Source organism: Mandrillus leucophaeus, unplaced genomic scaffold, assembly GCF_000951045.1.
Source record: "Mandrillus leucophaeus isolate KB7577 unplaced genomic scaffold, Mleu.le_1.0 Scaffold431, whole genome shotgun sequence".
Lineage (NCBI taxonomy): Eukaryota > Metazoa > Chordata > Mammalia > Primates > Cercopithecidae > Mandrillus > Mandrillus leucophaeus.
In genome coordinates, this window is record NW_012104599.1 from 1,693,509 (window position 1) to 1,706,177 (window position 12,669).

General features: G+C 38.5%; 1 protein-coding gene across 2 annotated transcripts in view; it reads left to right on the forward strand.

Annotated features, from left to right (window-relative positions):
• Window positions 1-11,950, forward strand: part of LRP6 (low density lipoprotein receptor-related protein 6) — a 158,874-nt gene extending 146,924 nt beyond the window's left edge. The window contains exons 19-23 of one of the 2 annotated variants that reach the window (XM_011993647.1): window positions 1,471-1,581; window positions 6,574-6,804; window positions 8,069-8,205; window positions 8,832-8,929; window positions 11,279-11,950. In XM_011993647.1, the coding sequence (XP_011849037.1) occupies window positions 1,471-1,581; window positions 6,574-6,804; window positions 8,069-8,205; window positions 8,832-8,929; window positions 11,279-11,573 (872 nt within the window). In that variant the 3' untranslated portion in view covers window positions 11,574-11,950. The remainder of the gene's footprint in view (window positions 1-1,470; window positions 1,582-6,573; window positions 6,805-8,068; window positions 8,206-8,831; window positions 8,930-11,278) is intronic. The other variant, XM_011993648.1, reaches the window with a different exon arrangement.
• Window positions 11,951-12,669: the final 719 nt, after the last annotated feature.

A 12,669-nucleotide genomic window follows, 5' to 3' on the forward strand; every position in this document is an offset into this window, starting at 1 on the left:
TTATTCCTAGGTTATGTGTGAGATTGTAATGGATTGCAAATATTATAATCCTGTTTGGATTACAATATATGAAAAAACTTTTGCCTTATAGTTTTGCAGGCAAAAGTTTATAGTGAATGTAAAGGAAGTAATGTGAAAACCTTTATTTCTCCTTTGAATAGATGAGATAGTTATAAATCATATTTATTATAAAGTATTTTGTGTATGTTAATTATTAAATGAGCTTCACTCAGGTATGTGTTTGTACTTCTGTGTGACCATGATTGTGTTTTTGTCACTCCCCTCCTCCTTGTTCATTTGAAGAACCTCCAACATGTTCTCCTCAGCAGTTTACTTGTTTCACGGGGGAAATTGACTGTATCCCTGTGGCTTGGCGATGCGATGGGTTTACTGAATGTGAAGACCACAGTGATGAACTCAATTGTCCTGTATGCTCAGAGTCCCAGTTCCAGTGTGCCAGTGGGCAGTGTATTGATGGTGCCCTCCGATGCAATGGAGATGCAAACTGCCAGGACAAATCAGATGAGAAGAACTGTGAAGGTATCCAGAATTCCTCAGTGCCTCAGCATGCAATCCTTTTTTCCCATTCAGTTGTTTAAAATTCAGTATTACTTGGCTTAGGGTCAGTGGGATTTTTCCGATACATATGACTGTATCACTTCTGATCATAGTACCATGTTTCATATTATTGTTTTAGTTCACTTCATATGCATAAGATTTATACAAATTAATAAGCTTTGAAAATTGAGAAATGAAACTAAAAGATACCAGGCTTTCAGGATATAAAAATAGTCCCTGTTTCCAATGAGCTCTGAATTAGTGGGTTTATTAATTACACTCTAACATGTTTTATATTCTTCACTTTCCTTTACTAACCTTTCCCATGGTAAAAACAACCCAGCCAAGTTCTCTAGAATTCTTTAGTGAAAGAGGAGATTTAATGTAAAGAATAGGCCAGTCGCAGTGGCTCACGCCTGTAATCCCAGCACTTTGGGAGACCGAGGCGAGCAGATCACGAGGTCAAGAGATTGAGACCATCCTGGCTAACACGGTGAAACCCCGTCTCTACTAAAAATACAAAAAATTAGCGGGGCGTGGTGGTGGGCGCCTATAGTCCCAGTTGCTTGGGAGTCTGAGGCAGGAGAATGACGTGAACCTGGGAGGTGGAGCTCGCAGAGAACCAAGATTGCGCCACTGTACTCCAGCCTGGGCAGCAGAGCAAGACTCCTTCTTAAAATAATAATAATAATAATAATAATAATAATAAAATAGGAAATTTCCTGCTGGATTTTTTCCCCCACTCTTTTTTTCTCCCTCTCAACCAATGGAACTCCAGAGAATAATATTTAAATTACAGCTAAAAGTCTAATTTGTTTTTCATTTGTATTCAGAAAGCACCTTTTGACTATTGCCAGAGTTTGACTTTACGTGATATTAAAAATAAGAAAACTATTTACATTTTTTTTCCAGTGCTTTGTTTAATTGATCAATTCCGCTGTGCCAATGGTCAGTGCATTGGAAAACACAAGAAGTGTGATCATAATGTGGATTGCAGTGACAAGTCAGATGAACTGGATTGTTGTAAGTAGGACTGAGATCTATAAATTACTCTTAACAGAGAATTTAAACAATTTTTTTCTTATGTGTGAAGTTTACTTATCAAGATTTCCTTTCTAAGTAATAAGTATTAATATTAAGCTAATTATTTGTGCAAAGGTTTTTTTGTTTTGCTTTCAGTAATTCTTTAAACATAGCAGTTCTCTTATGCACAGAAATCATCACAGAAACATTTAATAAAGTACTAGAAAAGAATAAATATTATTTTACTATAACCAAAGTTACAAAATTCTCAAATCATTTAGATACATAGAAATCGGCCAGGCATGGTGGCTCACACCTGTAATCCCAGCATTTTGGGAGGCCGAGGTGGGCAGATCACTTGAAGGCAGGAGTTTGAGACCAGACCCTATCTGTACTAAAAATACAAAAATTAGCTGGGCGTGGTGGTGCATGCCTGTAATCCCAGCTACTGGGAGGCTGAAGCAGGAGAACCATTTGAACCCGGGAGGCGGAGGTTGCAGTGAGCCGAGATCACGGCATTGTACTCCAGCCTGGGCCACAGAGCAAGACTCAGTCTCAAAAAAAAAGAAATCAGTTGGTCTGAACTTAGTTTCTGAATGTTAGTCCGTGTTTAACTGCATTCCATTGTTTTCTTGAAGTGTTTCCACCAGTTTCTCGATGGCTGGAAGATTTTAAGAGCTTTCTTAAAATGCATCCTGAAGGCAGGCCAACGTTTACCCCTGGACTTAGGGACCTTTGGCTAAATAGCCTATAGTTTCTTAAAGGTTCATAAAAGGTTCATAACTATTGACAAGTGCCCTAAAACAGTAGTCCCAACATTTTTAGTACCAGAGACTGGTTTCGTGGAAGACAGTTTTTCCAAGTGGGGATGGATAATGGTGTCAGGATGAAAATGTTCTACCTCAGATCATCAGGCATTAGTTAGATTCTCATAAGCAGCGTGCAACCTAGATCCCTCACACGCACAGTTCACAACAGGGTTCGCACTCCTATGAGAATCGAATGCTACCACTGATCTGACAGGCGATGGAGCTCAAGCAGTAATGCTTTCTGGCCTGCCGCTCACCTCCTGCTTTGTGGCCCAGTTCCTAACAGGCCGTGGACCAGTACCAGTCCGTGGCCAGGGGCTTGTGGATCCCTGCCTTAACGTATAATGTATCCCAAATTGATAAACTTAATTCTGAATGGAATTCAGCCTAAGCCAGGTCTACCCTGTCAAATATATTTGATAGAATTTAGATAGGATTAATTTAAAAGTTCTTTCACCTGTAATGAGTACTTTAAGCTAGTATTTTTACAAAGTTCAAGTGGAACTACTCAGTAAGACTTAGACTCCATTCATTTATTCAACAAGCATTTACTGCCCTGTTGTAGACACTCTGCTATGTATGCTGAGGATACATGCTACCTGCACCAAGTTTCTCAAAGTCCCCCTATCGTTGAAATAGTCGTAAGAATAGGAATTCTGGAACTAAGCAGAGCTGGATTTGAATCCTACCTCTTTCCTCCAACAGATGATTTGTTCTTTTTAAACTTTAGTTTCCTCACCTTTATTTTTTATTTTATTTATTTTTTGAGACAGGGTCTCACTCCCATCACCCAGGCTGGAGTGCAGTGGCACAGTCATAGCTCACTGCAGCCTCAACATCCAGGGCTCAGGTGATTCTCCCACATCAGCCTCCCAAGTAGCTGGGACTACAGGTATGCACTGCCACACCTGGCTAATTTTTTGTATTTTTAGTGAGTCGATATTTTGCCATGTTGTCCAGGCTGGTCTCAAACTCCTGAGCTTAAGCAATCCACCCACTTCGACCTCGCAAAGTGCTGGAATTACAGGTCTTCATCTTCAAAATGAAGAGAATGATGCTTAGCCTGATGCCTGCAAGAAAATTAAATGATTTAACATATATATCATTTAGCCTAAAAAACACATAGCCTGACTTATAGTAGATAAATTGATTATGGAGTGTAAGTGCTGTAATAGAAATCTACACAGGTAGCAGTAGAAATAAGAGAGAAGTCAGCTTTTTAGGGACAAAGATGGACTTGATCAAGGAAAGCATCTTAGAAAAATGGTATTTAAGTTTGGGTGTTGTGCCGGGTGTGCTGGCTCACACCTTTTACCCCAGCACTTTGGGAGGCCAAGGTGGGCAGACCACGAGGTCAGGGGTTTGAGATCAGCCTGGCCAACCTTGTGAAACCCCATCTCAACTAAAAATACAAAAATTAGCTGGGCTTGGTGGCGGGCACCTGTAATCCCAGCTACTCAGGAGGCCGAGGCAAGAGAATCGTTTGAGCCCAGGAGGTGGAGGTTGCAGTGAGCCGAGGTTGCACCATTGTACTCCAGCCTGGGCCACAGGGTGAGACTCCATCTCAAAAAAAAAAAAAAAGATTGGGCGTTGATCAATGAATAGTGTTCATTATGTAGATAAGTGGAGAAATTGCATTTTTGGCAGAGGGAAGATACTGTTCAAAAGCAGAAAGGAGCAAAACAGGCACCTTTGGGAAACTCCATGTAATGGGACTGCCAAAATACAGGCTCTGTTGAGGAGTGTCAGCAAGAGATAACATAGGTAAAGGTACAATCATGGAAGACTATGCTTTTCTTCTAAAGAAAATAGACAATTTTAACAATGGAGAGTGGAGAGTCACTGAAAATTTCAAGAGAAACACTAGCATGGTCAAGCAATACAGAAGCTGTAAAGCCAGTGGGTTGGAGGTGATAAGCTTATAGGCACGAAAATCTGTGAGGTTGGTTGCTTTCAAACTTCTTTTGATCACATCAAGAGGAATACAGAGATGTGAGCTCATGCATTTAAAAAGGTGTCACACAACACTTCAATATTTACCCATATTATATAGAATGCATTCTGACTTTTTCTGTTTCATTTTTTCAAAGCTAGTTGTAACCCACTAAGTCATTCTCACCATTTATGAATGATTTGCAGCCTGTAATTTAAAGAGGAAGCTATTAGAGTTTAGGCAGAAGATTGATAAAGACCTAAATCATGAGGAGGAGGAGTGGGGGTGGCAAGGAGAGAACAGATTTCGGAGTTATTTCAGAAGTAGAATAAAGAGGAATTGGTAACCACTTAGATATAGTTGATAAGTTTAAGTTGACCCACAGACCTCATTGAGTGACTGGAGGCATTAAATGGGATACATAGCAGGAACTGAAAACCAAAGTACCATACCACATCTTGGCTGCAGATGTAATGTTTGATTGATGTGATGTTTAATTTACGTGAAATGCCTTTAGGCAGGCGTGTACTTTGCCACAAGCCCCATCACTTTTTATTATCTTATACTAGATGACTTCATTTATGGTCTCTTTACCCCTGGAATCTAGGAGAAATGACTGATGATGATGACTGATGATGGTGACTGATGATGTTGCCTGAGAGGTACTTATGGAATATCCCACTGAAGCTCTTCAGGAAGTTGACTATAAGGAACTGTGGCTCAGAAGAGAGATGTGGTGCTCTTTAGTTTATTGATGATAATTAAAGCTGTGGCAGTAGATAAGACTCTCCCAGGACAGTAAGCCGAGGAGGAAAATAGTAGGTGATAGATAGAAATCTCTCTGGGAAGGACCTGCACTTAAGATGCTGGCAGAAGAGAATGAAGCCAACAAAGGAAACAGAGAAAGAATAATCAGAAATAGTAAGACATTTTTTTAAGAGAAAACAGGAACCAGCAGTATTGTGTAAAGAGGTCAGTGAAATGAGGAATATATTGAATATGGCAAATAGTAGAACTTTGTTGCCAGAACAGTTTCAGTGCAGTGGTAAGGGTGGAAGTCTGATTTCAGGGAGTTACAATGTGACCCAGAGACTAGGAATTGAGGGTAATGAATGTAAACTTTTCTTTCTTGAAGTTTGGCATTGCAAAGGAATGTTAAGGTACTAAAAAGGAATGAAAAGATGAGACGGTTGTTCTCAAGGACTAGAAAGAGTCTATGCCTCAGATTCCACAGACTAAATTTGTAAATGATAATCCCTACATATTATGTAACTTAGAGATGTCATTTTCACGCATTTCTTTCATATAATCTGTCAGAGGATGAGTTTAGCTATATGGATGGGAGATTTGAGGTAAGATGAAGCAGGAGGAAGTTTTTTAAAGGATCTGCAACTGTGAAATAAAATTTAACTGTTCAGAATGGAAGAATTTTCCCTCTGAATAGAAAGAGTAATGCTCTAATTTTGATAAGCTCACTTTCCCTCTACCTCTGATATTGATGGCCTCTGCTTCTTAAAGCCTCAGGTAGCTCAGGGATGCAGCGAAGGTGAATCCCTGGGGCAAGTGTCCTCTTCTGGCAATCTGGCCTTTCTTTGTGAGTCCTCCATTAATCAGGTATTAAAGACCTTATGTTCCTTGGTCTCAGGCAACTAGACAGCCTGAAGGCCAGTAGCATAGGGGATTTGAGAGCTAAGGCTCATCTTTAGTTTCCAGTTTTCATTCATCAGGCCTACATGTCACTATTCAAATCTAAAATCTAACATGTGCTCAGAGCTGATTTTGGCTTCTTCACCATTCCAGGTAAAACATTTGATGACTTGCCTAGGTTTATCCCTTCTGGCCATAAATTTTTTCCTGAAATCTTGGAATAACCTTGTTCATTTGTATGGTATATAGAATGAAGTAGAATGGATTTTATCTGTTTATTTATTTAAAGCTTATTAATGGTGTTTAAATCTGTACTTCATTTACCATCTTTGTTTCTGTCAGTTTATAATTACACTTTGCAACCTATTGTTTTATTTCTGTCTTCACTTAAGGGTAGTTCATTCTGATTCCTAATGATGACATTTATTCCATATGTCCTTGGGGCGTGGTGTGTATGTATTCATAAAAAAGAAAAGTGCTTATGAGTTATCTTCATTAGGCTTATAGCTTCACATTCCTATTAGCAAGCCCTCTTTTTGATTACTATTTTGAATATACAGTTGTTTTTTCTATTAAATAACCATACTGCGTTCTTCATTGTAGATCCAACTGAAGAACCAGCACCACAGGCCACCAATACAGTTGGTTCTGTTATTGGAGTAATTGTCACCATTTTTGTGTCTGGAACTATATACTTTATCTGCCAGAGGATGTTGTGTCCACGTATGAAGGGAGATGGGGAAACCATGACTAATGACTATGTAGTTCATGGACCAGCTTCTGTGCCTCTTGGTTATGTGCCACACCCAAGTTCTTTGTCAGGATCTCTTCCAGGTGAGTCAGAATGGATCCATTGAGAATCAAGTCTTTGGTCCTGCAAGACTGCCAGGTTTCCATTGTGGAAGAGAATACTACCTAGAGTCTGTTTGAAACCATATTACTCTGAGTTTAAACAATTAGAAGAACAAACGTTCTTTTTTACTATTAGCACCTTCTCTTTACACAGAAGGCCTTAGATATGGTTTGGTAGAAATTGTCAGAGCATATAAAGCAAATACATATGCAAGCTCTAAGCCTCTCTGACTACAATTCTGGATGCATGCTACAGAAGGTGAATCAGCCAGTCATTTAGTGAAAGAGTTATAAACCACAGGTTCTTTAAGTTCACCACCAGGGAACTCTAGTACTATGGAGCCCATGAATAAAAGGAGGCCAAAAATTATGTAAGACTCCCTTCAGCCAACAAAGATTTGTAAATAGCTGGATGATAGAAGGGAGGAATATGTCTTATGTTTTCTCCTGACTTCATGTGCTAACAGGGGACAAAGGGCTAGTTTGGGCATAGCTGAGTGGCCAGAAGTTTTACACTTGGGTAGGCCATGTTGCTCTAGGGAAGTGGTGTTCTTTTTAATGTTTTCTGGTGCCCTTAGTTAAAAGAAGCTTTCCTTTTAATGAATATGGAGAAGGAGGTGCCTTGCAAAAACCCTCTAAAAATAGGAACTTACTATGGGTGTAACTCTTAAGTAGACAAACATGGTTTTTAAACTGTTAATGGTAATGTGTCTTTGTTGCCATACCTATTTCCAGTTAGTGGAATTTGGGAAGCTTCTTGGAAAAAATAGAATTTCTTCTTTAGCACTGGTAGTTTTGATTCTAGAAACATTTATATTCATTAGATGAAAAAATACTCTTTCATATGTTGTTTGTACCCTAAAAAATGTTCTTTGTTTTCTTTTGAGCAAGTCTGTTATTTAATATACCCTGCCTCACAACCTCTACCCTTTACAGTCCTTTCAAATCCTCCAAGAGGTTGAAAAGCCCTTATTTTAAATAGCTGTGCTTCTACTAGGGGAGGGAGAAGGTGGGAGCTGTTCTTGGCTTTGTTCTAGGCCAGCTTTTTCAGTGGAAGCATTCACTTCTAGAGAACATTCATTTCCTTTCTCCATTAAATGTTTTCAATGATAGGAATAGAGTGTAAGTTATTTTAAAATCAGACTACTTGACTATTGATATTTGTCGTCCTACTGTTGAATAAAATTGCTTGATACATTTTTATAGATCTTACGCATCTTCAGTTTTTATCCTCCTTTTGTTTTAGGAATGTCTCGAGGTAAATCAATGATCAGCTCCCTCAGTATCATGGGGGGAAGCAGTGGACCCCCCTACGACCGAGCCCATGTAACAGGAGCATCATCAAGTAGTTCTTCAAGCACCAAAGGCACTTACTTCCCCGCAGTAAGTAGTCTGTTTTCCTTTGAATGCAACATACATAGGATCTTAGATATTTAACTCATTTAAATGTGGGTGATCAGTGATAGTAATGTAAAAGTCGTTTTTGAATGTGAAATTTAGGCATAAAGGGCTCAAAGAAGGATTTACCACATCCCGCCCCCCAGTGCTTGTAAGTCTTTTAAGTTACTGTGTAATAACCAGAATATTTGAAAGCATTACTTTCACATTTCAAGTAAAAGTGGAACTACTGAATGGTACCTCTTGAGGGATAAGGACCTTCATTTTACGACTTCCCAAAAGAGGAAGCACACCTGGAATTTCTCCTAAATCAATAATTTTTCTCTAAATACTTATAATTTTAAATAACCAGGACTTAGCTGTGCTGACCAATGATTTTTAGGTTACAGATTTTCGTTTTTGTCACTTTGCACTTTTTAGCCATGATGAGGTCTTAGGGAATGAGGAAGCCATAGTCCCAAAGTACTGTTTGAGGTCAATTCTTTGGAAAAGAAGAATTGTGCTAATAATGTATTGTTAAGAAACACTAATAGAGATAAGGAAGAAAAGTTGAAAGAAAGTCTAATCGTTTCTGTGTTGTTACTTTAATGTTTTAATTATTTTTCTTTTAGATTTTGAACCCTCCACCATCCCCAGCCACAGAGCGATCACATTACACTATGGAATTTGGATATTCTTCAAACAGTCCTTCCACTCATAGGTCATACAGGTAAGACACACCCCCCTCTAAAATACGTTGCAGTATTTATTAGAAAGTGTTTTAGTTGTGGACCTGATGTGTCTCCAAATGAGCAGACGATGGGCACCAGAGAGAGGCTAGTCATCTTGTCTTGGTAGTACTGACATTGCCTCTACCACAGATCCTTTCCTTTCAGGACGTTATACTTTTTTTTAAAATTTTTTGAGATGGAGTTTCACTCTTGTCACCCAGGCTGGAGTGTAATGGCATGATCTCAGCTCACTCGCGTAGTGATATGACCTCACTCGTGTAGAAATAAAGTGGGAACCACTTAAAGTATCTCACTCAGAATTCTCATTTCAGTTCAGATAAGACTGTTTGAAATAGCTTTGGCTTTGAACTGATTGTTTTAACGATTTGTTGTAATGCTGCTTTCCCTGACACAAGTTTCTTCTAGGAAGCCAAAACAGAGAAAGCAGAAGCCTGAAAATTGAGAAGTGAGAAAAGATATAAAATATTATTTTTAAAAAGTCATGTCTTTAAATCAAATTGAATGAGGCAGTCATCAGAATAAACACGATTGCATAAAAAACTGTTCTTGCTTAACTATTTTCCAGATAAGCCCAATTTCTGTTCCTCTGAGTCAAAACTTTCATCATTTGTTGAGATTTTGGTCTAAACTGGGACATGAAAGAATTTTGTTAATTCAGTTTGTTTTATTTTTTTCATGAAAATAGAAGTATTTGGACTTTTAAATGTTAACCTTAGAAATTTCACCAAGGATTGACACCTGAGTGGACAAAAAGTTAAGACCAAAAACAAAACAAAACAAAACAGTAACTGTGACACCATGTCAGTATTGATAGTAAAAGCCTTTGAGAACTCGCTCAGTGTGTCACATAACTTTTGGTCTCTGGCAGCCTTTTTATTTTTATTTTTATTTATTTATTTATTTATTTTGAGACAGGGTCTTGCTCTGTTGCCCAGGCTGGAATGCAGGGACCCAATCACAGCTTACTACAATCTCTGCCCCCCGGGCTCGAGCAGTCCTTCTGCCTCCGCCACCCAAGTAGCTGGGACTATAGGTGTGTGTCACCACGCCTGGCTCACTTTTTTTAATTTTTTGTAGAGACAGAGTCTTGCTATGATGCCCAGGCTGGTTTCTCTCTTTCTTTCTTTGTTAAAGACTAATCAAATGCAGTAGTAAGAAAGGGAGACAGAGTAGAACAAGGAGTTTGATCTGTACCTGTGAACAATCATGGCAGCCATTTCTTTTGAAGTCAGTCCAAGTGATAGCAAATGGTTTGTATCCTGGGTTCCTGGGATATATTATCTTGTGGTGCTGTATATCACAAGGTGTTTTATGAATGGTTGTATCACTTTTTAACTTGCTTTTGCCCCTTCTCTTGTAGTCAATCCTATCCTCTTGATCCTTTGATGAGAAAGCTTATGAAAAAATCTTTGGGATAAGTTTAAGATCAGCTTTACCATATTTAGAGTAAACAGGTATAAGAAGTTACAAATAGAAGTAGAAATGACAGAAAAGCCAGAACTTAGGTCAAATCTTATGTTCACTAGTATGTTTCTCTCTTTGCAATGCCTTTTTCTTTAGTTAGCAATGCTACAAACCTAACAACTGTACATCCCTTATAAAGATAAATAAGTGTAAGAAATAAGCTAGGCCTCTGAAATATACATTAGAAAATTCACTGACTCTTTATGGGCATTTAAATTTTATCATTTTGATGTTTAAAGCTGCTCTTATGACAGGTACTTATCTATACACAGGGAATGAAAACTGTTTCCCCCAACCACAGCAATTTCCCTTTGCTAAGGTAACAGTAATGGAATAGTTATGCCCCTGAGGCTGTCTACCAAAATCCAGCCTGGATTGTACAGAAATTGTACAGAATTGTACAGAAGAAAGAAATAAAGTCTTCAGATGTCATTAAATTAATTATTCATCAGGTTAATTTTGGAGTAAAGAATGTTGAGGAAATACTGACATGTTTGAGCAGTATAAAATATGTAAAAACCCATTCTTCCCATAGGCTATGAAACTGCAAAACAAATTTGAATAGTCATTTTTTGTTCTGTGATACAGTTTAACTTGAAGAGCACACCCAGAGGCTAGATTGAATTCACCTCTGCATTTCCATTCTGTTCATTTTCACTTGCCACTTTCTTATTTGCAAATAAAGTACATGCTGTCTTCCTTAGTGAATCTGCCATTGAAAATTGCCTCTTGGTCTGTGTAAATTCAAATGGCAGTAGCTTATTTTTTTCATAGTGTAGTTTACATCTAATACCTCTATTCTGAGAGGGAAAATCATTTTTTTGTAAAACTAACTGCTTCTCTTTATTTTCTCCCTATGCCAGCTACAGGCCATATAGCTACCGGCACTTTGCACCCCCCACCACACCCTGCAGCACAGATGTTTGTGACAGTGACTATGCTCCTAGTCGGAGAATGACCTCAGTGGCAACAGCCAAGGGCTATACCAGTGACTTGAACTATGATTCAGAACCTGTGCCCCCACCTCCCACACCCCGAAGCCAATACTTGTCGGCAGAGGAGAACTATGAAAGCTGCCCACCTTCTCCATACACAGAGAGGAGCTATTCTCATCACCTCTACCCACCGCCACCCTCTCCCTGTACAGACTCCTCCTGAGGAGGGGCCCTCCTCCTCTGACTGCCTCCAACGTAAAAATGTAAATATAAACTTGGTTGAGATCTGGAGGGGGGGAGGGAGCTATTAGAGAAGGATGAGGCAGACCATGTACAGTTAAAATTATAAAATGGGGTAGGGAATACTGGAGATATTTGTACAGAAGAAAAGGATATTTATATATTTTCTTAAAATAGCAGATTTGCTGCTTGTGCCATAAAAGTTTGTATAAAAAAATAAATTTGTACTAAAAGTTTTATTTTTGCAAACTAAATACACAAAGCATGCCTTAAACCCAGTGAAGCAACTGAGTACAAAGGAAACAGGAATTATAAAGGCATCACTGACCAGGAATATCTGGGCTTTATTGATACCAAAAACAAAAAAGAGGAAGAAGAAAAATTAAGTCCATCTCAGAGCAGCAAACCATAGGTACTTGGATGTAGCCAGCTAGCCTTCAGTTAACTAACATTTGAGGGCCAACAAGTAAGAAATCATGAAAGGAAAAAAAAAGGAATTAATACTAACCTTGGACGAAGGGCTTTGTTTTCTCTAGGAATCCAACAGTGTTAGTGAGGAAGATAGATACTTCTAAAAACCCATTCTGGGTGTTGCTGTTGTAGGAGAGATCAGCCAGAGGTAAGATGCCATGAAGCTGTGTGTGTGTGCAAGTCTCTGTCCCTACCTTTAGAATCCAAACCTCTGTCAAAATGAATTTTTTCTCTATGTTTACCTTGCTGCCTCCCCCAGCAACTTGGTAGGTCATTTGGCTAAGATGCCATGATTTTTTTAAGCTGAGGCATTGACTAAATGGAATTTTCTAAATTCAAGTTGATTTTAATATTTCTTGTAGCTCCATTCCCCAGTAGGCTTAGCTCTTCAATTTGACAGCTGTTTTTGCATAATGATCAAAAGTTAGACATATTATTTCTCTTCTTCCAAGATTGTTTTAATGCTCATTAAAATGTCTTTTTACAACACATATAGACAATATTTAAGAATTAAAAACTTAACCATTATGTTTTTGTTGTAAATTAATCATATATCCTTGCACTACTTTCAGCATATATCACAGTATGAAATCATTTATATATATATA